General features: G+C 45.2%; 1 protein-coding gene across 1 annotated transcript in view; it reads right to left on the bottom strand.

Annotated features, from left to right (window-relative positions):
- The window catches only part of NINL (ninein like), a 110,573-nt gene that overhangs the window by 49,427 nt on the left and 36,054 nt on the right, over positions 1-25,092 (bottom strand). The window contains exons 2-7 of the mRNA XM_054724134.1: positions 16,233-16,426; positions 11,928-12,024; positions 9,289-9,461; positions 5,759-5,825; positions 2,839-3,029; positions 1,911-2,063 (exon numbers count right to left, since the gene is read on the bottom strand). Coding sequence (XP_054580109.1) covers positions 1,911-2,063; positions 2,839-3,029; positions 5,759-5,825; positions 9,289-9,461; positions 11,928-12,024; positions 16,233-16,415 — 864 coding nt within the window. The 5' untranslated portion in view covers positions 16,416-16,426. The remainder of the gene's footprint in view (positions 1-1,910; positions 2,064-2,838; positions 3,030-5,758; positions 5,826-9,288; positions 9,462-11,927; positions 12,025-16,232; positions 16,427-25,092) is intronic.

Genomic DNA, 25,092 nt, shown 5'->3' with positions numbered 1-25,092 from the left:
CCGTTAGGTTGCATGTTCTATCCCTGGTCAGGGCGCATACAGGAGGCAACCTCCCTTCTCTCTCTCTCTCTCTCTCTCTCTCTCTCTCTCTCTCTTTCTCTCTCTCAAGTCAATAAACATATCCTCAGTTGAGGATAAAAAAAAAACTCTTGGCCAGAAAACTGACCTGCTAAGCTTAGGTGCTATAAGAATTCACAAGGCAAGATTATTTTCCTTGCTGTTTTCTGCCCCGGCCAGGAGGCTGTTTTCTGCCTTCAGAACAAGCATTTGCTGCCTGAGGCCACAGGAATGAGCAGTAGCACCCTTTCCTGCAGCCACCAGGGATCCTGCTACGCCTGCAGGGACACCATCCTCGCCAGTCTTCTCTCATCCCTTCTCACAGGCTCTAGTGCCTCCTTGCTCTTCCTGAACATTGCGAGCCTGTCCCGTTGCCTAAAACACTCTCCCCCAATGCTTCCATGGCCGCTCCCCTACTCAGAGGGCATTCCCTCGGCCTGGCCGAGCCCCTGCCAGCCCACCACCTCCCTGGCAGCACTCACTTCTTCAGCAGGGGGTCACTGCCTTTATGCCGCCTGCCCTTCCTGTGGATGCAGCAGCCGCCTGCCCTCGTCTACCCTCAACTGTGCCCCTACCACTTCCCAGTTACTTAAGGACTGGGTGCTCACTGCGCTGCGCTGGGCACCTTTCAGCCCTACACAGTATCCTGTTTACAGGAGAGAGGGAACTCAAGAATGCATGGCCACCACAGACAAACTCAGATACCCAAATGCACCCAGGCCACCCTAGTCTCCCTCCCTCTGCTTCCTCTCTGAGGACTGAGCTTGGGACCAAGGACCACCGTGCTGGCTGGATGGGACTGAGGCAAATCTCCATCTGTGGCACACATTTGAGCGCCAAGCACTGCCATATAACGACTGAGTCCACATGCCCAGGATGCAACACCTTCCACCCCACAGCCATGTCAGCCTGGACAGTCTTCCTGGACAGCCAGGTCTCGCTTGGCCACCAGCATATGACCAGCAGTGGGGTCCCGGCCAGCCGGGCACCTGCTCCTGTGGCTCAGGCCCTTCTCCAGCTGTGCCTCCATCTCAGGACATGGCAAGAGGCTCTGTGCGTGACTTGTGGGACTTCCTGTGGTCTCTGACCCTATGTGGCCTGACAACACTCCTAGTTTCTTCTTTGTCTGCTCTTCCCGACTTCAGATTCAGAAACCTGATGATCAAATTACCCCGCCTGGCAGAGAACAATGTTACTGGTTTTGCACCATCACCCACAAACCACAGAATCAGCCATGTCAGCAAAGAAGTATCAGGAAGACTCCCAGAGCGCCTGCCTGTGGTGGGAGAGAGCGGCCCTACTGTCCTGGGGCTGAGAAAACCAAGTACTAGGCCAACAGTCACCAAACAAAATCACAACTGCCTGAAATCTGCTCTCCTCCAACTGCAGACACCTGGTGTTTGTATGTGAGGACAGAGAACACAGGTTAATGAGCACTTGGAGGGTAATCCTAGGGCCATTCAGCATCCTTCAGTGACACTGGTCGGGAGGAGGGAGAGGGGGTTCTCTTACTGGAACAGTGTTTCCCACACTAGGAGACACAGTGAAGAACTACCAAGGAATCCTCATAAAGCCCCAATGGTGTGGGTGCCCATTTCACAGATGAGGAGCCTGAGGCTCAGCGAAGGTAACACCCACTGACACACAACTAGGGAGAAGCAAGCCAAGATCTGTGTGGTTCTAGAATCTAAGTCACACTGCCTCCCACTTACACACGTGTGTGCACGCCCCAACCAACTGCTGGGGCTCCCTGTGGTAACACAGGCAGAAGGGTCAGGCCTGTGAAAAAATGCTGAAGGCCAGAGGGTGACAGCAGGTAATACTGTATTCAAGACTTAATTGTCCCATTTTACCTGGGAATGAGACCAGGACCTGCTCAGTTTGACGGGAGAGGAAGATTCCAGAAGTGAAGTAGGCCCGTGATTGAACAGGCCAAGCTGGAATTCCGCAAGACTCACTCTGCCATCTTGGTCTTGATCCAGTTTGTTAAACAGGTCTTCTAGTTCCTAAACAAAAGCCACCACACCTGTGCTCAGATGCTCTACCCACCAGCAGCTACAGCCATCCAGGCCCACCCATCCACCCTCCCACTCACCCTCCCTCTCCAAGCAGGGCAGTGTGCTTGTCCTCATCCAAACTCCACTGTCCGGTCACACCTGGCCTCCCCAGGCTCTGGCTTATGAAATCTACACATCTGGTCAGTTTTCATCCTGCTGTGAATGGGTGCCACCTGAACTTCCTAAATTCCACCAGTACCCATTCAGTGTCTAAAGTGGCAGGGACTTGCTGGAGGATAGAAAAGATGTATATATGGAGCATGGCCTGGCCCCCGAGGTTCATGGTCTAGAAGGGCAGCAGGGCTGAGGGGGACTTTAGCAAGAGGGGGCGGGATTGCCCCATCATTACTGTTTGTTCCTCCTCCCCTTGGCCCTTGCAGGAGGAAAGGAGCAGTGAATACAGTTGTTGGGAGTATAGCCAGGCTCTGAGGGCATTGTGTTTGGGCTCAGAGGTGGAACAAGGCCACACAGATAGGGGGAAAGGGTGTTATAGGCGGAAGAAGAATCCTGAGTGCTTAGAGGTTGGCAAGGCTGAGGTCATGCCTGGTCAGAGACGAACCCTTGAGGGTGCAGACTTCAGCAGAAGCACTGGGGTCACCAAAGAATTTCAGACCGGAAATTAATACAATTGAATCAGTATCTGCAGGGTGAAAGAATTTTCCAGGTCCAACAACAACCACGGCCATCGCAGTCATGGAGGGTGGTCTGTCCCGGCCCCTCTTACCTCTTTCTTGAGTCCTTGGAGCCCAATGCTCTGGCAGACCAGAGCCAGCTCCTGCTCATTGAGGTGGCCACTGCTGCCAACGCCCAGTTCTTCCCAGATGGCCCGGACCTGGCTCTCAGGGGTGTCAAAGAAGGGGCTGCAGGACTTCTGGGTATTCCCAAAGACCTCAGAACCCCAGACTGGCAGCTGGCCTGAAGCAGAGGGAGTGACAGGTAAACCTGATGCTCCAGGGGAAAGCCCCGAGGGGGAACACACCTGCCAGTAAGTTACTCTGAAATCAGATGGACACAGGTGAGCAGCAAAGCATCAAAAGTGGAATGTAGGTGGTGGGTACATGGACATTCACAGTACAATTCTTTTTTTTTTTTTTAAATATATTTTATTGATTTTTTCTTTCAACTTCATTCTGTGTTTGCAAATTTCATAATAAAACCTCTCTGCTATGCCGAAACAGGTTTGGCTCAGTGGATAGAGCGTCGGCCTGCGGACTCAAGGGTCCCAGGTTCGATTCCGGTCAAGGGCATGTACCTTGGTTGCGGGCACATCCCCAGTAGAGAGTGTGCAGGAGGCAGCTGATCAACGTTTCTCTCTCATTGATGTTTCTAACTCTCTATCCCTCTCCCTAGCCCTCTCCCTTCCTCTCTGTAAAAAAATCAATAAAAATAAAAATAAGAAGAGGACAGTCCACTGAACCCCAGTGCACCTGTCACCCAGGCTCTGTGATGATAAAGGCTTTGCATGCTGACTTCAACTATTCCCTTTTTGCTGTTGCTGAAGTGCTTGAAAAATAAATCCCAGATCTCATTTTTACCCCTACCTATTTAATATGTAGTATGTATTTCTGAAGTATATGAACATTTGTTACATAATCACAATGCCACTTTAAACCTAAAAAAATCAACAATTTCCCAACTGTCTCAAAAAAAGTCTTATAATTGACTTGTTTGAATTGATACCAAACAGTGCATTTGGTTACTACTTATCTTAAGTCTTTCAACCATGAGTTACTCTCCTGTCCCCCAAGTCCTAGCACTGCCTTGTTTAAGAACTGGACCAGTAGTTGTTCTACAGAATGTCCCCCATCCGGATTTGTCTGTTTGCTTCCTCATGGTATCATATAACTTGTGCCTCTATCCCTAATATTTCCTGTAAACATAAATTTAGCATCAAAAGCTAGTTTGTAATTTGGGTTTAGGCTCAGTTTTTTCCTTTTTCTTGGCAAAAACACTCCACAGGTGAGACTGTGCACTCCACACCACCTCACATCAAGAGGTGCAGGTACCTTTGAGATGCAAAGATTCGTCAGTGGCTCTGGCCCGTGTGACTCAGTTGGTTGGGAGTCGTCCCATGCACCAGAAGATTGCGGGTTCGATCCCCAGTCAGGGCACATGCCCAACCGAGCTTGATCCCCAGTTAGGGGCATGCAGGAGGCAACTGATAGATGTTTCACTTTCACATTGATGTTTCTCTCTTTTTCTCTCTATCCCTCTCCCTTCCTCTCTAAAAATCTTAATAAAAAAAAAAAAGACTCATCAGTAGATTTGGGTGACAGATGGTCAGTTTCCATAACTTTATCACTTTAGCCAGTTGGCTTACTAATGTTTCTGAAGTTTTGCCAGAGAAACAATTTGTGGAAGAGGACATAAGTTGAGGGTGTCCATGAGAAGCTAGCCATAGATAAGCTATGCTTCTAACCAGCCATTCACCTCCACAACCAGCCCAACACAGAAAGAGCTCAACACAGGGCCACACCTAATTCAGACTTGAGTTCTATGTCAGTGGTCGGTACCTTTCAGGTAGATGAGCCCCCTTGGTGTTAATTACTTTGATAACCCAACTAATAACCAGAAAGACACTTTCCCCAAGGAAAGCCAGGCCTGCGTGCTCACAAATATTGCTGTAGGTTTCGGCTGAAGAAAATGCAAGAATAGAACCAGGCAGAAAAGGGCCACCTCTCAGATCACTTCCAAATTAAAATGTATAAAATTTCTAGAAAAATGTAAAAGCAATTCTGATACTGGGGTTTACTTCTCAAGGCTGGCAGGAGGTAAATAAATCCTTTGAGGTTTGACGTGAGTGTTCTAACCCAGATGGAAAGGTTTCTGTTCAAGGCTGGGAAGAAACCAGCCTGCTCTCTGGACAGAGAGCAAGCACCAAAGTGTTCTGTGAAAAACCTGCCCCAACATCCCTTCCTTAGGCTCTGAGTCTAGAAAATTAAAACCTGATGAGCTTTAAACGTGAAGAGCTTCCTAACACGAAGGGTCTCTATCTGCTTTATCCAGTGGCACAGGCCATGTTCAGATCAGTTCACATGAAATCTGTGGAGGTAAACGTTGAACAGCCCTGTGCTTGAGGACCACGATCTAGAAGGTACTCAGTGCCAACTGCTGATGCTTCCCTGCAGCAGAAATTCAATGTCAATTCTGAGATCCCTCTCTCCAAGTCACATTTCTGCCCTGAGACACATCACAGGCCGATGTACTGCAATTTGCTTACGTATACTTGCTGCTCCTTCCTGGTTGCTACCGTAAGGCTCCCAAGGACCGGGACATGTCTTGCACTCCATGTGGGGCACAGGCAGGGGTCCTGACAGGTGCTAAGACTACTCATCCACAGCAGGGGAGAGGCTACTCATCCACAGCAGGAAGGGGGTGCAGGTGCCTGCAGACCATGAAGTGTGGTAGAACCACCCTGCCTCCTTAGCCAGTGGTCTCCGTCTGGGGGTCTGGCCTCAGGTGATGCTGAAAGGCAGTGGCAGCCTCATAGCTAGAACCACCTTGGAGAAGAGGCCCACCAAGGACACCATCCACACTACACGCTTCCCAGGAAACTATACTTGGCTGGCTCACTGTCCAAAGACCCAGCTGCTGGAGCTTTCGGAGCACTGGTGAAAGCACCAAGCGTGAGGCCAAGGCTTTACCTTTTGCTTCAAATAACTCATTCTGAGGTCCTTTAGCACTTTCAGCTTCTTCATCTGACTTGAGACTCTGCACAAAAAGAAAAAGAGGACATGAATCCCCCAGAGGATGTAGCAGTGGGCAGAGTACCAGGAGTAAGTAGATGGTATATCTTGGGGATGGGTAGGGATGACTGAGGAAGAGGAACAACATCCTGGTGAGATGCAGCACCTCCAAATAAAACCCCAGGCCTGCAAGGTGGCCCTCACACACAGACAGTAGTTCACAATAAAAACACAATCAAGGGCTTATCTAAGCAGAGGCAAGGTGGCTGCAGAGTAACTTGAGGCTACATGCCCTTGTTCCCAGCCAGGGACCGGATTTACAGCTAAAATACTGTGCAATCAACTTGAAAAACCAAGAGAAGCGTAGCTGACTGGACATATACCCAATGGAGGAGCCCCCCTGGAGCAGGTGTGCAACTGAGAGGACAAGCGATACCAGTTACAAAGCTCCCTCCCCTTGGGAGTGTGGGGTCTCAATGCCCCACAGGATCCAAACCCAGCGCAGCGGAGACTGGAAGAAGAGTCCCCATAGCACCGGACAGAGGGAATCTGTCTGCCTGGGAGACTAGGACAAGACCTTCCCAATGAAGACGGGTGCCTGTTGTTAGCAGCCCCAGCCTGAGAAGTTTGCCTGGGCTCTGACTGCTGGAAAGACTATGCCGTGGTGCTTGGGTCCAGTAGAGAGGCCTGCGGACTGCACACAGCAGTGACTCTGAGGGACCCTCCACTTTCTAGAAAGGCACCGTGTACAGCCCCATTTCGTGACTAAACTGTTTGGCTTGGGGAAAGGGGAAAGGATTCTCCCCACTCCAGTGAGGGGTTGGAACGCCTCCTCCTCCCACCTGTGGGGCCTCCCAGACAGCTCCATCCAGCAGGGGTAGCAGAGCAGGGCAGGTCGGGGATTTTTGGCCCACACGGCGGAGCAGAGCTGGGAATTTCGACCCGTTTCACTGAGACCAGCTGCGCAGGAGAGATCAGAGTCCTGCGTGGGGCTGATTTTCTAACCCTTCCTGCTTGGACCTGTGGCGCAAGGGCACCGAATCCGTGCAGAGCTGGGAATTTTGGACTATATCCGAAGGGAGGCTTCTATCTGGGAGACAACTTAAAACCAGGAGGAAAAATAATTCAATTAGAAAATGGGCAAAGGACCTGAACAGACACTGCTCCAAAGAGAACATACAGATGACCAACAGACATATGAAAAAGTGCTCAACGACATTAATCATCAGAGAGATGCAAAGTAAAACGACAATGAGGTATCACCTCACACCTGTCAGAATGGCTACCATCAATCAATCAACAAACAACAAGTGCTGGTGAGGATGTGGAGAAAAGGAAACCCTAGTGCACTGTAGGTGGGAATGCAGACTGGTGCAGCCACTGTGGAAAACAGTAAGGAGTTTCCTCAAAAAATTAAAAGTGGAACTGCCTTTTGACTCAGTGATCCCACTTCTGGGATCCTGAAATACCAGTCTGAAAGAATGTATGCATCCCTATGTTCATAGCAGTATTATTTACAATAGCCAAGATCTGGAAACAGCCCAAGTGCCCCTCAGCAGATGAGTGGATAACAAAGGTATGGTATGTCTACAGAATGAAACACTAAGGGGAGAGGCAAGGTGGCTGCAGAGTAACTTGAGGCTACATGCCTCACGGGTAGAAGGAACTCTTAACCTTTGCGACAGCATGGATGAACCTGGAGAGTATTATGCTAAGCAAAATAAGCCGGTCAGAGAAAGACAAATACCATATAATCTAACTAATATGCGGAATCTAATGAACAAAATAAAATGATGAACAAAATGGAACCCTAAGCATGGACACATGGAACAGACTGGCCAGTGCCTGGGGGGGGGGCGGGCGGGATTGGGGGTGACTGGAAAGAGAAGGTGAAGGGATTAGCTAGAGAACATACATGCATAACCCATGGGCATGGACAACAGTTTGGTGAAGTCTAAGGGAGAGAGAGGAGGGCAAGGGATGGGGGGCGGGGGGAGAACACCTGAATAATGTCAACATCAAACATTTTTAAGAACAAAAGAAAAAGAGCTCATGCCCTACCTAACTGGAGATAAAAACGCTCCCCAAACCAGCATCTCTTCAAGAATAGCCCTGGAGCTTTGATTAACACTGCATCACAGGACAGGATCTCAACTTGAGGTTTGAAGGTCCTCAACTCGTCCCTCATCACCCATATCATTTCTGCGAACAGTCGGAGGAGAGCAGGTCTCTCTGTCCCTGCAAGAGCTCCGTGGCCAGCATGGTGCACAGCAAGCACCTGACACCTTGGTGCCCTTTGAGGGCTGCATCCTGAAGGGGAAGGCCCATCAAGAAACTTCTGACTAGAGCAAGCATCTCATGTTTTGTGACCCAGGCAGCAGACCACAACATCAAGTTTGCTTTTCACAGGTGCCGTGTGTCCTATGATGGACTCTGGAATGAGTGCCGGTTACCAAGACTCGGCACTCCTCAGAGCCAGGACTGAGCTGAGGGCAGGAATGTAGGAGCAGTGGGATGTCCCGTTTTTCAACCCAACTGACAACCCTAAAAGCAATGTCCCATGTTCTAGTTCTAGAGGTCAAAGGTGGTTTTGAGAAGTAGAACAGCACTACAAAGATGCACCAACACAGCCCTCCATCCGTGAGGGCCAAGTTAAAAATAGAATAAAAAGGCTAATGTGTGTGATTTGTTGGTGGGGATCTCAATACCTACTTGTTTGTTTTCTTCTTTGTCTCAATAAATGTTGAGCATATAAACTAATTGATCTGGGGGTCCAGGGCCATCTCATTAAAGATAAGACCCCATATCACCCCATCTGACAGAAGTGTCATCGCGGAGAGCAGGAGCCAGGAAGCTTCTTGAACCCGTGAAAACAGATCCAATTAACTCACAGGCTGTGGGTCTGCCTGTGGACATGAAGCCTATGAGGCTCCTGCAGCCCAAGTCCTGGGTCCATCCCTGAGCCGCAGGGAACAGCTCAGGGAGACGGGGAGCAGAGTCAGCTCCCAGGGCCCCAGAGGGGCTGGCACGCGCTCGCCCAGGTGTAAATGCATGGCTGGGATATTCTAAGTGCTCGAGGCAGGTGGGACGGTGGGCTTGATACATCCAAATTCCTAACCTTGCAGCTGCATCAGAAAGGCACCTTCTTTTTGGTATCCTTGGCCAATTACCACTTCACTCCTGTGAAACCATAAAAATAGTCTTCTTGAAAGGTGGTGGTGGTGAGCAGGGGAAGGAGAGACACAAGTGATTTGTGTACAAGCTCTCTACCACCCCAATGTCTGAATTCCCCGCAGACAAGTAGGCCTAAAGATACTTCAGGATGAAATGTCATTCTCCAAAGTGCACTGTGCTTCTTGGTGACAAAATGCTCAGGAATGCCCGTCTGCCCCTTCGTTCACATCTTCCTGCAGTGAGCAGTGACTAAGTGAATCGCCATTTCCCCAATGCTTGGCAGCCTGGGGTGGGGAAGGGGAGACCCGACTCACCTCCACACTTTCCAGAGATGCAGAGCGTCGAATCTGGCTTTTCACGGAGGCCTTGGCTTGCTGTTCTGGTAAACATTTGGTTCTGGTTGCAGAGTCGCACAACTCAGGTCGGCTCCTACGGCCATACCACTTAGAGCCACTCACATACTTTGGTGGGACAGCATGGGAGGCAGCTGGAAAGAAAATGGGAGGCTCGGAGGGGTGGGCCTTTAAAGCAACCTCTGGGCCCATGCAAGCTACAGAGATGCCTTTTAAGAAGGCACAGATTTGTACACAGAGTGCACGTCTCACTGATGGATGTACTTTTATGCTCACAGAATCACCTGGTAGAACAGAAGGAACAGTTAACAGCAGTTATCCTATTCCCCGGGCTGGGGACTGAGAAAGCCAGGCTGGGAGACAAGGACTTTCCACTCTAAACTTTACATACTGTTTAGGGTTTTGGTTTTTCCTTTAGAGATAGAGGAAGGGGAAAGGAGGGAGAGAGAGAGAGGGAAGAGGGAGGGAGGGGGAGGGAGGGACGAAGGGACGGAGGGAGGGAGGGAGGGAGGGAAACATCATTGTGGGACAGAAACATCAATCAGCTGCCTCCTGCATACACCCGACCGGGGATCGAACCCTCAACCTGGGTGTGTGCCCTGACCGGGAATTGAACTGGCCACACCCTGGTGCACAGGGCAATGATCAATCAACTGAGCCACCCTGGCTAAGGCTTTAAGATTTCTTTTTTTTTACCATATTTTGCTTTTATTTAGGTAATAAAAAACTAATACAAAATCTAGCTTTTTATACAAAGAAAAAAACCTTTCCAACAATCCAGGAACATACCACTCTAGAGACAGAGAGGTCACTTTCCACCCTGCTCACTACACTCTAGGACCCCAGAGTGTCCACAGCACACAAGATATGACCCCTCATGGCTCTGGTAGACAGGGCAGCATACCTGCTGACCCAAGCCCTAGCCATCCAGTTTTGTCTTCCTAGTATACATTTTTATTTATAGGAAGAGAGTAACAAAATCTAAAAATTAAAGTACATATGGTTATCTATAATAATAAAAGCATAATATGCTAATTAGACCGGACAGCCGAACGACCTTCCGGACGAAGCAGGGGCTGCGAGGGCTGAGCCCCTTGCACGAATTTCGTGCATCAGGCCTCTAGTATATTCAATAATGGCCTCTAATGAAGAGAGTAGAATGATGGGGAAGCAGGAATGTCCTTCAAAATCCCAAGGATTTGATTCCACAATGACACTCTCCTTCCCGGAGTATCAAAAGCACATTTTTCTGATCATGGTGGGAGATTATAGGAAAGACTGGCAAACAGATTAGAAAACAGGAAGAGAGTGATGCTATGAATGGAGCAGTGGGTGGTAAATGAGGCACTGAGGAGGCAGAGACCTAAACCACATCTGACAAAAGGGGCCTGAGACAGAGAAAGTGAACCAGGGGTGGAAAGCTGAAATGAGTACAATCCTGGAGCGCACCACGCTTCTTTGACTCTCCAGGACACCAGTGCTTGCTCAGGCCTTCGAGCTGTGGGCACCTGCATGGAGAAGGTGACTCAGGGAGGGCATACAACTTGTGCTTTTTATCACGGATGACAGTTTTGTTTTGTAATTTCTTTTAGATTTCAAAGTTTTCCTCAATTAAATTGCTGTATGCCCTCCCTGAGACACCTTCCCCCGCTCATGCCAGCAGGATGGGGTTTGGAGAACTTCTGGGTTGGTGACCATTTGGAGATTGGGGAGACTGGCATACCTAGAGAGGACCTGGGAGCTCCGGGTCCATTCCCACGCCTTGTCTTATGCATCTCTTCTATCGGGCTATTCCTGAATTATATACTTTTTAAAAAAACATGTTTTTATTGATTTCAGAGAGAGGAACAGAGGAGAGAGAGATAGAAACATCAATGATGACAGAGAACCACTGATTGGCTGCCTCCTGCACGCCCCCTACTGGGGACTGAGCTAGCAACCCGGGCATGTGCCCCAACCGGGAATTGAACCCTGACCTCCTGGTTCATAGGTCAATGCTCAACCATTGAGCCACACCGGCTGGGCCTGAGTTATATACTTCTTTAATAAACCAGTGATCTAGTGAGTAAAACTCTGAGTTCTGTGAGCTGCCCTAGCAAATTAATCGAATCAAAGGAGTAGGTTTTGAGAACCTCTGACTCATAGCTATTGGTCAGAAGCATAGGTGACAACCTGGACTTGCGACCAGCATCTGAAGTGAAGAATTAATGGGATTGAGCCCTTAACCTATCAGATCTCACACTATCTCTAGGCAGATCATGTCAGAATTAATTGTAGAGCACCCAAATGGTGTCAGAGACTTGCCAGCCTGGGAAAAACTACCACACATCTGGTAACCAGAGTGTCAGCAGTATTCAGAGTATTGTGCGCAGTTTAAAGGAAAATAACAGGATTTCTATCTTAAAATACTATTTTACAAATAAGAAAATAGAAGAAAAAAAAACAGAATGTTTTGTCCCAGTTGTCATCGCTCAGCAGTGATAGAGCAGGGTTAGAATTTAGTCTCAACCTACTAGATTCTTCTTCAATCAGGATATTATATCCCAAAATGTTGTACATAATGAAAAGAAACTAAAGGTGAGAGGAGGAAATCCTCTTACCTGATTCCAAAGAACTACTGTCTTCATCCGAGGAGCCAACAGCAGCATTTGATGATAACACTGCCACAAAACCTTCCTTAAAGTCCTCAAAGTTAACCTGGGTGAATTTAAGAAAAGAGGTCAAAGTTACTTTTAACAGAACAAATATATAATGCATCAGCCTTTTGTTTGTTTTATTTCCTCAGATGGAAATAGCTTATTGTTGCCTTTTTGCATGGAGAACATTTATTTTTCCCCAAAAATTTACCTAAGATTTTTTAAAAGGAGGAGGTCCAAGATGGTAATAACACAGGAAGATGCTGAAAGCTCACTGAAATATACACCTATTTAGAGAGCAATCATTCCTGAGAGACAACTGGGGACTGATTAGACAGCTTATGAATAAAGAAGAGGAAGAGAATGAGTAGATAAAGCTAGAAAATCATGGGAGCCCCTGAGTATCTGCAGGAATTCTCCAGGATTGAAGGTGCCAGTGAGCACCATTGTTTATGTCCCTGTCCACCTCCATCAGTCAGGTGAGGGCTCTACCCAAGTGCTCTGGCTTACCTGCAAGAGTGCCATAGCATGTTCCCAGCCACACTGCTGGGAGTCCAATTTGGCTCCAAACAAAGGAAGCATGCAGGATCCACAGGACATTCCTACATGAACCTGGCCTACCCTCCCAGACATACTACAGCTTTGTAGGCCAGTGCCCAGATGCCATAGGCACCTGCTTGGCTCCAAATGGCCTCTCAAAACCACCCAGCACACACAAGGTCACTTTCTCAAGATTGGGAGAGAGAAATATTTTGTCTAATTCATATAAACAAAGAAAGGTGAGCAAAATGAAAAGAAGAATACCTCTCACATGAAGGAACAAGAAAAATCAACCAGAAAATAAAACTAATGAAACAGAGATAAGCAATTTGTCTGATAAAAAAATTAAAAGAAAAGTCATAAGGATACACACCAAACTTGAGAGTGAAATAGAGAAATTTAGGGAGAACTTCAACAAAGAGTTAGAAAGTATAATAAGAAGCCAAGAGGGCTGAAGAATACAATGATACACTAGAAGTAATCAATAGTAGCTTAGCTAACAAAGAAGAAAAGATCAGTGACCTTGAAGACAGACTAATAGAAATCAACCAATTAGGCCGAAACCGGTTTGGCTCAGTGGATAGAGCGTCAGGCCTGTGGACTGAAGGGTCCCGGGTTCGATTCCGGTCAAGGGCGTGTGCCTTGGTTGCAGGCACATCCCTAGTGGGGGGTGTGCAGGAGGCAGCTGATGGATGTTTCTCTCTCATCGATGTTTCTAACTCTCTATCCCTCTCCCTTCCTCTCTGTAAAAAATCAATAAAATACATTAAAAAAAGAAAGAAAGAAATCAACCAATTAGAACAGCAACAACAACAAAAATTAATTGAGGATAATTTACAGGGCCTTTAGGACAATAGCAAGCACACTAACATTCACATTATAGGGGTCCAAGAAGGAGAAGTCAGAAAGAAACAAAAACTTTATTGGAAGAAATAATGGCTGAAAACTTTCCTGACCTCTGAAAGGAAAGAGACATATAGGTCCAAAAAGCACAAAGAATTCCAACCAAGATGAACTAAAAGACTCCAAGACATATTATAATTAAAATGGCAAAAGTTAAAGAGCCAATCTTGAAGGCAGCAAGAGGAAAACAACTAATTACAAAGAAAGGAAACCTCATAAAGATATCAGCTGATTTCTTAGCAGCAACTTTATAGGCCAGAAGGGAATGGCAGAACATCTTTAAAGTGATGAAAGAAAGGAACCTACAACCTAGAATAATTTACCCAGAAAGGTTATCATTCAGAATTGAAGGAGAGAAAAGAGTTTACTGGACAAGCAAAAAATTAAGGAGTCCATCACCATTAACCCTTTGCACTCGCTTGCTTTTTTTCTCGATTCCTTTATTCTAATGCTAACCGTGTTGAGTCACACTCGACATCCGAGTGCAAAAGGTTAAACTAGCTTTACAAGAGATGCTAAAGGGCCTCCAATAAACAAAAGGAAAAGCCATAAACAGAAATAAGAAAATATTAGATAGAAAAAAAACTCACAGATAAAGGCAAATCCTATATAATAAAAGGCTAATATGCAAATTGTCCCCTCGACTGGGAGTTCGACCAAGGGGCGGGGCCAGCCTAATGCCCCGTGGCCCTTCCCCCACGTGGCCCCTCCCCCAATCGGACTAGCCCACCAACCACCCACAGCTCCTCTCCCCCTGCTGGCCCAGCCCAATCAGCCCCGATTGGGGCGGGTGGCCAGACCCCACACATGCATGAATTCATGCACCAGACCTCTAGTATTTAATAAATACAGTGAAATTCACCAAAAACAAAGTGTAGAGGGGGGGAGAAAAAATGTAATCCTTTTAGATATAGTCAAACTTAAATGACTATCAGCTTAAAATAGACTGCCATAGATATAGAACCTCATGGTAACTAAAAACCAGAAACCTACAAAGGATATACACAAAGAATAAAGACAAAGGTCCCAAAACAAACACTAAGGAAAACCAGCAGACCACAAGGAAATCCATTTTAAATGTAAATGGATTAAATGTTCCAATAAAAAAAGACAGATAGGATGGCTGAATGGATTAAAATACATGGCCCATCTATATGCTGCTTCAAATTGAAAGACACATACAGACTGAAAGGGCAAGGATAGAAAAAGATATTCCATGTAAGTAGAAATGAAAAGAAAGCTGGGGTAGCAATACTCATATCAGACAAAATATACTTTGAAACAAGGAATGTTAAAAAAAAAAAAAGACAAAGAAGGCAATTACATAATGAGAAAGGGGTTAATACAAGAACAGGATATAAACAATTGTAAGTATCTATACACTAAACATAGGAGAACCTAAATATAAAAAGCAAATAATAATGGATATAAAGGGAGAAATTCATGGTAATTCAATAAGAATAGGAAATTTTAATGTCCCACTCACATCAATGAATTGATCATCCAGACAGAAAATTAATAAGTGGTCATAAATGTCACATTAGACCAGATTAACTTAATAAAAAGTTACAGAACATCTCATCCAAAAACTTCAAAATAATATACTTTTTCATGTGCACATGGAACATTACTCAGGACAGATCACATGTTAAGCCACAAAACAAACCTCAATAAACTCAAACAAGACATAAATCATATGAAGCATATTTTTTGACCATATGACATGAAACTAAAAATAAATTACAGAAAGAAAACTGGAAAAAACACAAATATGTAGAGACTAAACAACATGCTACTAAACAACTAATGGATCAAGGAAGATATCCTCAATGGGCAAAAACTAAAAGCATTTCCTTTAATATCAGGAACAGGACAGAGATGTCCGCTTTCACCACTCTTATTCAACATAGTACTGCAAGTTCTAGCCACAACAATCAGACAAGAAGAAGAAATAAAAGGTATCCAAATTAGAAAGGAAGAAGTAAAACTGTCATTATTTGCAGATGACATGATATTGTATATAGAGGAACCCTAAAAATTGCACCAAAAAAACTACTACAACTGATCATTGAATTCAGTAAAGTAGCAGGATACAAAATTAATATCCAGGAATCAGTTGCATTTCTATACACCTACAATGAACTATCAAAAAGGGAAACTAAGCCCTCGCTGGTTTGGCTCAGTGGGTAGAGCGTAAGCCTGCAGACTGAAGGAGGGTCCCGGGTTAGATTCCGGTCAAAGGCACATATCCAAGTTGCAGGCTTGATCCCCAATAGGGGGCATGTAAGAGGCACCTGATCAATGATTCTCTATCATCATTGATGTTTCTCTCTCTCTCTCCCTCTCCCTTTCCCTCTGAAATCAATAAAAACATTTTTTTAAAGGGGGGAAACTAAGAAAAAACAATCCCATTTAAAACTGCATCAAAAAAATAAAACACCTTGGGATAACAGGCACTGTTTTTAGCACTAACATGTTAGCATCTGGACACACTCAAGAGGTTGGAACAAGGTGAGTATTTCCATCAGAAAAGTTTTTATCTAGGTTTTGGATCACCATTTAGATGACCTTCCATTTCCTAGAAAAAAGAACTCTCTGAGTTCATTTTCTTTCTTGCTTATATGAAATCACAGGATACCTCTGAACATAAGTATCCTTTGCTCCTTAATAGCAGATTGAAATTTTGTCCAACGGCAAGATGAATTTCAAGCTGTGTAACTTTCCTTTGACAAAGTATCTTGATCCAGCTGATATTTATCAAATGCCAATAATTGCCAACAAAAGTATTCTGTGCTTTTCTTTGTGAGAATGAAGTCAAATACCCACCCTGGCAAAGTGATCATTTCCAAGAAGTGTCTGCAGAAGGATGGGAAGCTGCTTTTCCAGATGAAGCTTAAGACAGAGTTGGGTCAGCTCCTCCCGATCCAGAAAGCCTGTCCCGGTGGTGTCACAGCTGCTGTAGACGTCCCTGAGCCGTGAAACATAGTGGTCCTCTTCTTCTTCATCCATCCCATAGCAGGCTGGACAGGACATGCGCAAACACAAAAACAGTGGCGCACTATTACTGCCATGCCTCACACGTTCTCTCACTGCTGTGCTCCCAGACAGCGTGGCCCAGGCACAGGGTATAGCGGGGTTGCCCAGAGCCTCTCAGGTTTACGGGGGGCTGGGAGGCAGCGCCTGCACCTTTGCAGAAGAGGCCAAAAACATGTCACTAGAGAACCAGTCCTCCTTCTGAGAAGCAGAAATTTTTGTTCTGTCAAAAACCCCCACAAAAATCTATTACAGAATAATCAGGAAAAAAGATGAATATGAAGATACCTAAAATCATCCAAAATTTCACCACCTAAAAAAAATCATTAATATACATTCTAATTGTTCTCTACACATTTCAAGTATGATTTTTCCCCTTACAAATATAAGAAAAATGAAACTCCAATAAAAAGAGAGAATTTAAGTAGACAAATCATTAAAGGAGAAAAATATATGGTTAATAACCATCTAAAAATGTTCAAATTATTAAAACAAAGAGATACTATGTTGCGACCGTCAAATTATCAAGAATGAAAATTTCATTGCTAACTGAGGCTGTCAGAGAAGGGGAGTCTCATACATTCCTGGAGGAAGTGACAGTTAGTAAATGTTTAGGGAGGCTACGTGGTCTATATATCAAAAAATTTTTAAATATTTTGATTATCTGACCTAGTTATTTCAAATAAAGGAATTGCATAATCCCTTTTAAAAATTGCTTTATACTAAAAGAAACAATGCTACACACAAAGATATGAGTTCCTCAGACTACTACTTATATAAGGACAGAAAATAACCTAAACCATCCAGCAAAAGAAGTCTGCTAAATTATAATGTATGTACATGGCAGAATAAGAACTAGTCTTGAAAATCCACTTCTAAAAAAATTTAATAGCACAGAAAATATAGTTAATAAAACATCAAGAAAAGATAACTACTACTTATAATAATTAGAGCTAATATATTCACTGGTCACTATGCATATAATTCACTTATGGCTCATAACAGTTCTACCAAAAACTCTGCAACTTCCTGAGGAAAATATACAGAGTGGGGCAAAAATAGGTTTACTGGTACAGTTGTTTATATGAAAAATAATACAATAATTAATAAAAAAAATTATACAAGAATAAACTCTGTGTTTCCCATACTCACACCTGTAAACCTACTTTTGCCAAACCCTGTATTCAAAAAAGAAAAAAGAAAAAAAACACCACCAAAATAGTAAGGGATGATTTTGTACTATTATATATTTTCCTAATTTATATATTTTTCTATTTCTTAAAAATTATTGTATCCCCGCCAGCATGGCTGAGTGATTGAGCATTGACCTATGTACCAGGAGGTCACTTTTCAATTCCTGGTCAGGGCACATGCCCGGGTTGCGGACTCAATCCCCAGTAGGGGCATGCAGGAGGCAGCCGATCAATGATTCTCTCTCATAATTGATGTTTCTATCTCTCTCTCCCTCTCCCTTCCTCTCTGAAATCAATAAAAATATCTTTTTAAAAAATTATTGTATCCAAGCAGAACACTTTATAACCAAAAAATATTATGAAAAACACTAAGCTCCTAAATATATTAGGATGAACCATACAAAATTATTATTATTTGAGCATTTTCATCCACAAAAATAGCAACAGGACCTAAGGGATAATTCTGAAAGAATAAATATGATAAGAAAGAAAACCAAGCAAACTCATTAAATAAAGCAAGAAAACATGAAACAATAAAACAACATCTCTTCCTACTTATAGCACACAAACCTTGAAGATGAAATGTTTTTAAAAATATACTTTATTGATTTTTTACAGAGAGGAAGGGAGAGGGATAGAGAGTTAGAAACCTCAATGAGAGAGAAACATCGACCAGCTGCCTCCTGCACACCCCCTACCGGGGATGTGCCCGCAACCAAGGTACGTGCCCTTGACTGGAATCGAACCCGGGACCCTCCAGTCCGCAGGCCGACGCTATATCCACTGAGCCAAACCGGTCAGGGCGAAGATGAAATTTTTAAATGGTTGATGGGAAGGTGTGTTCGAGAGTTAACAAAAGGGAGAGATTCAAGATGGCAGTAGATTAGGTAGAAGCTACCCTAACCTCCTTCCAGGACTAAACTGAAATTACAACTAAATTATAGAAAAATCACCCTGAAAAAACAACTGAGGACTAGTTGGAGAGAAGCTTTATAGCCAACAAATTACAGAAAAAGCCACATCGAGGCTGGAAATCTGCACCCCTGTGGCTGAGTGTGGCGGGGGAGGGGGGGGGGGGGGAGGGGGGGGGTGGGGACCAGGAGATTTGGCCTGGTTGGCGCCTGGGCGGAGGCCCCGCACAGTGGGGGGCAGCCGCAATGAAAGACTGGAGTGCCGAGTGGGGCTGAATTTTTGTATCCCCTCCTGTTTGAGGCGGAAGCAAAGGGGTGCTAGCAAGCCAGTACACCGAGGGGTTGTGGGCTCGACTCCCCGTCAGGGCACATGCCTAGCATGTGGGTTCTACCTCCAGGGTTCAGGGCATATATGATGAGGCAGCCAATCGATGTTTCTCTCCCACATTGATGTTTCTCTCTCTCCCCCCACCCCTTCCCACTCTCTAAAAATCAATGAACATATCCACGGGTGAGAATTAAAATAAATAAATAAATGTTAAAGAGAGTAAATTGGAACCTTTATATGCTGCTGCTGGAAATATAAACTAGTGCAAGTGCTATGGAAAACAGTAAAAAGGCTCCTCAAAAAACAAACTAAAAATCACACTTCTGGGTATTTTTATCCTAAAGGATTGAAAGAGGGATCTGAAAGAGATCTTTGCACTGTCATGTTGCAGCATTATTTACAACTAGAGGCCCAGTGCACGAAATTCGTGCACGGAGGGGGGTTTTGTCCCTCAGCCCAGCCTGTACCCTCTCCAATCTGGGACCCCTCAAGGGCTGTCCGACTGCCCGTTTAGGCCCGATCCTGGTGGGATCGGGCCTAAACGGGCAGTCGAACATCCCTCTCACAATCCAGGACTGCTGGCTCCCAACTGCTTGCCTGCCTGCCTTCCTGATTGCCCCTAACCGCTTCTGCCTGCCAGCCTGATCACCCCCTAACCACTCTGCTGCCAGCCTGTTTGCCCCCAACTTCCCTCCTCTGCCGGCCTGGTCACCCCTAACTGCCCTCTCCTGTAGGGTTGATCACCTCCAACTGCCCTCCCTTGCAGGCTTGGTCCCTCTCAACTGCCCTCCCTTGAAGGCCGGGTGCCTCCCAACTGCCCTCTCCTGCTGGCCATCTTGTGGTGGCCATCTTGTGTCCACATGGGGACAGGATCTTTGACCACATGGGGGCAGTGATATTGTGTGTTGCAGTGATGATCAATCTGCAGATTACTCTTTTATTAGATAGGATAGAGGCCTGGTACAGGGATGGGGGCCAGCTGGTTTGCCCTGAAGGACATCCCGGATCAGGTGGGGGTTCCCTTGGGGTGTGGGGCGGCCTGAGCGAGGGGCCTGTGGTGGTTTGCAGGCCGGCCACGCCCCCTGGCAACCCAAGCGGAGGCCCTGGTATCTGGAATTTATTTTCCTTCTACAATTGAAACTTTGTAGCCTGGAGCAGAGCCAAGCCTGGGGCTCCTTCCATAGGTCGGCAGCCATTTGTGTTGGGGTTATAATTGAAACTTTGTTGCCTTAAGTGGGTGGGCCCGGCCAGGGTGTGTAGAAAGCTTTGCTTCCCCTATTGCCGCCGGCAACCCTGGCCTGCTCTCTCAAGCTCCATTCTGCCGCCATTTGTTTGAATTTGTTTACCTTCTATAACTGAAACTTTGTAGCTTGAGTGGAGGCTTAGGCCTGGCCAGGGCAGGCAGAAAGCTTGGCTTCCTCTGTTACCTAGGAAACCTTGCTCTCTGTGGCTGTAGCCATCTTGGTTTGGGTTAATTTGCATACTCGCTCTGATTGGATGGTGGGCGTGGCTTGTGGGCGTGGCTTGTGGGTGTGTCGGAGGTATGGTCAATTTGCATATTTGTCTATTATTATTTACAATAGCCAACAGGTAGAGGCAGCCCAAATGTTCACTGACAAATTAATAAATAGAGAGAATTATATATATACTAGAGGCCTGATGCACGAAATTCGTGCAAGGGGCTCCAAGGGCTGAGGCGGTAGCCCCGGCTGCCGCCTCAGCCCTCACAGCAGCAGCCCTGGCCCTTGCAGCAGCAGCCCCGGCTTCATCTGGAAGGTTGTCCGGAAGGACATCCGCTCTAATTAGCATATTACGTTTTTATTATTATACTAGAGGCCCAATGAACTTGGCCAGCCCTCACAGCCCCGGCTTGGTCCCGAAGGTCGTCCGGACAGTCATTCTGCTGTTCAGTCTAATTAGCATATTAGCTCTTTATTATATAGGAGATATATATGTATACTGGAATGTTATTCAGTCTTTAAAAGGTAGGAAATCCTGTCACATGCTATAATAGATGAACTTTGAGGACATTACTTTAAGTGACATAAGCCAGTCACAAAAGAACAAATACTGTATGATTCCATTTAAATGCACTATTCAAAGTGGTCAACATCATGGAGACAGAAAGAATAATGGTGGCTGCCAGACGCTGGGGGAGGGGAAAATGGGAGGACTTGTTCAATGGGTATAGAGTTTCAGTTTTTTTGTTTGAATGGGTTTTTTTTTGTTAATCCTCACCCAAGGATATTTTTTCCATTGCTTTTCAGAGGGAGAGTGGCAGGGAGGGAGAGAGAGAAACATTGATGTGAGAGAGACACATCGATTGGTTGCCTCTCAAATAAGCCCCAACTGGGGGCACACGAACCTACAATCCAGGTATGTGCCCTTGACTGGGAATTGAACCCGCGACCCTTTGGTGTGAGGGCTGACGCTCTAACACTGGCCAGTTTTGCAGAATGAAAAAGTTCCAGATATCTGTTGCATAACAATGTACATATAGTTAATACTGCTGAATGGTACATTTAAAAATGGTTAAGAGGGTAAATTTTATATTATGTGTTTTTTTCCACAATTAAACGTTTTTAAATAATTAATTTTTAAAGTGCTTTAAAAAAAAAGCTCTAAATTTGATGGCTTGCTTTCTGAAATTTCCTGGTTCTGTTTTACAGCACTTTAATCTGGATTTTCCTTTAAAAAAAAAAAAATCAATCCCAAATCTCCAGGCATCCTCTATGAACAAAGTAAAGAAACCAGTTGAAGGGAAGGGGGATTACTAGAATAATACAAGACTTTTCCAAGCAGACAGATGGCAAAGTCCCACCAAGTGGGACAAGAAAAAAACAAACCACTGGCAAGGATGTGGAGAAAAAGGAACCCTCCTGCACTGCTGGTGGGAATGCAGACTGGTGCAGCCACTGTGGAGAACAGTATGGAGTTTCCTCAAAAAATTAAAAAGGGAACTCCTATTTGACCCAGTAATCCCACTTCTAAGAATATATCCCAAGAAATCAGAAACACCAATCGAAAGGTTATATGCACCCCTATGTTCATAGCAGCACAATTTACAGTAGCTAAGATTTGGAAACAGCCTAAGTGCCCATCAGCAGATGAGTGGATTAAAAACTGGGTATATCTACACAATGGAATACTAAGCTGCTGTTAAAAAGAAAGAACTCTTACCATTTGCAACAGCATGGGTGGAACTGGAGAGCATTATGCTAAGTGAAATAAGCCAGTCTGAGAAAGATAAATATCACATGATCTCACTCATTTATGGAATATAATGAGCAACATAAACTGATGAACAAAAATAGATCCAGAGACACAGAAGCATCAAACAGACCGTCAAACCTCAGTGAGAAGGCAGGGGAAGGTGTGTGGGGGTGGGTGGGTAAGAGATGAACCAAAGGACTTGTATGCATGCATATAAGCATAACCAATGGACACAGACAGTAGAGGGGTGAGGGCCTGTGCAGAGGTGGCGGGAGCGGGTGGGGAGAGGTCAAAAGGGGAAAAAGGAGACATATGTAATACTTTCAACAATAAAGAATTTTTAAAAAGCGGGAACCAAGATGGCAGCAAAGTTAAACAACTAATCTGCTGCCTCGCAAAACAATTTCAAAAATACAACTAAAAGACAAAACGTCTACCACCCAGAACCACGGGAAAGCTGGCTGAGTGGTAGATTTACGACTAAGGAGAGAAAGGAGCACAAACGCTGAAAAGCTGAGGTAGGGAGGTGCGCGAATCAGGCTGGCGGCGGGAGACTGGGCACGCGGCTTTTCTTCAACCTGCAGGGAGACAAGCTCCCGATCACTCTGAAATCCAGTTTCTGGGGACTCGCGGAGGACCCAGACACCTACGGGGAGAAGCTGGACTCTCAGCCATCGGGTCGGAAAGTGAGAGTGACTTTTTTGCAGAGGTGCGCCCAGCAATCATTGTTTTACTGCGCTGGAGCGCGGGGTGCAGGGACTTGGAAACGGGAAAGGCAGAGACGGCTGATGCCAGCCATCGCCGTTGGCCACACCCTAGCCTAGTGACGCCCTGAGACCCCGCCCAGCCCTGAGGCCCCGCCCAGCACATTCTACAAACCCGCCCAGGCTCCACACAGCGGCTTTTGCATATAAATGGCCTGTTCTGTGGCAGCTTAACCAAATAAATTGCAGCTCCAGTCAGACTGCTCCAAAACTGACCAAGCAAAGGAGGAGAAAACTAGTCCTTGCTGTAGCTCCTGCTGGGGGACACACAGTACACAAGGGTACACCAAGAGTGTCCACCTCAGGTAACTGGGAGGCTGACCCATTGAACCAATAGGACACCTAGTACACAAAGCTACCCAACCAACTCAGGGAAGCAGCGAAAATGAGGAGGCAAGGAAACAGATCACAAACCAAAGAAATGGAGGAGAACAAGCGACTGGATATAGAGTTCAAAACCACGGTTATAAGGTTTTTCAAGAATTTCATGGAAAAGGCCGATAAATTCAATGAGACCCTCGAGGATATGAAAAAGGACCAACTAGAAATTAAACATACACTGACTGAGATAAAAAATATTATACAGAGACCCAACAGCAGACTAGAGGATCGCAAGAATCAACTCAAAGATTTGGAATACAAAGAGGCCAAGGACACTCCTCCAGAGAATCAAGAAGAGAAGAGAATTCAGAAAGTTGAAGATAGTGTAAGAAGCCTCTGGGACAACTTCAAGCAAACCAACATCAGAATTATGGGGGTGCCAGAAGAAGAGAAAGAGCAAGATGCTGAAAAACTATTTGAAGAAATAATGAACGAAAACTTCCCCGACCTGATGAAAGAAAGAGACTTACAAGTCCAGGAAGCGCAGAGAACCCCAAACAAAAGAAATCCAAAGAGGACCACACCAAGACACATCATAATTAAAATGCCAAGGGCAAAAGACAAAGAGAGAATCTTACAAGCAGCAAGAGAAAAACAGTTAGTTACCTACAAGGGAGCACCCATATGATTATCAGCTAATTTCTCAACAGAAACCATGCAGGCCAGACGGGAGTGGCAAGAAATATTCAAAGTGATGAATAGCAGGAACCTACAACCAAGACTACTCTACCCAGCAAAGTTATCATTCAGTATTGAAGGTCAGATAAAGAGCTTCACAGATAAGAAAAAGCTAAAGGAGTTCATCACCACCAAACCAGGATTATATGAAATGCTGAAAGGTATTCTTTAAGAAGAGGAAAAAGAAGAAGAAAGATAAAAATTATGAACAACAAATACATATCTATCAACAAGTGAATCTAAAAGTCAAGTGAATTAAAAATCTGAGGAACAGAATAAACTGGTGAACTTAATAGAATCAGAGGCATAGAATGGGGGAAGAGACTGGACAAAAATCATACACCTATGGATAAGGACAGCGGGGGGGAGGTAAGGGCAGAGGGGGGGTGGGAACTGAGTGGTGGGGAGATATGGGGGGGAAAGGAGAAACAATTGTAATCTGAATAATAAAGATTCATTAAAATAAATAAATAAAAAATAAATAAATAAATAAATAAATAAATAAATAATAAAATAAAAAAAGAATTTAAAAAAAGCCCTAGCTGGCTTGGCTCAGTGGATAGAGCGTCGGCCTGCTGACTGAAGGGTCCCAGGTTCGATTCTGGCCAAGGGCACATGCCTGGGTTGCGGGCTCGATCCCCAGTGGGAGGTGTGCAGGAGGCAGCCGATCAATGATTCTCTGTCATCATTGATGTTTCTATCTCTCTCTCCTTCTCCCTTCCTCTCTGAAATCAATAAAGAAATATATATTTTTAAAAAAGAATAAAAAAAAAAAGTTCAGGGTCACCATCAAAAATAGAACCCAAGAGAGCAAACAGTTTGGTTCCTTTTCCCAAGGTAACACTAGAATTTTCAACTGAGTACCAAAGAATAGAATCACTTTGTTAATGTAAGATGTACCCAACACACCAGGATGGACATTTATAGTTTGACAGTTTCACTATTGAACCACTAGAATGAATAGTGCAACAAGGTGATTTTTTTAAAAAGCCATTCTGCTAGTCTTATCCAAAACATTTTTTGCAATAAAAATGATAGATCCTCCCTTCCCCCAACTGATGGACGGAGTATGACGTAAACTCCACCTGCAGCCGGACATTCCTGAACACCTTATATGGACTGTACATTGAACCACCAATCAGCACCTGCCAAATACCCTAAGCCCCTGATTCCTAAGTCCCTAGG

This window comes from Eptesicus fuscus, chromosome 12 (assembly GCF_027574615.1).
Source record: "Eptesicus fuscus isolate TK198812 chromosome 12, DD_ASM_mEF_20220401, whole genome shotgun sequence".
Taxonomy (NCBI): Eukaryota; Metazoa; Chordata; class Mammalia; order Chiroptera; family Vespertilionidae; genus Eptesicus; species Eptesicus fuscus.
This window is presented reverse-complemented; position numbering and strand designations above follow the sequence as displayed.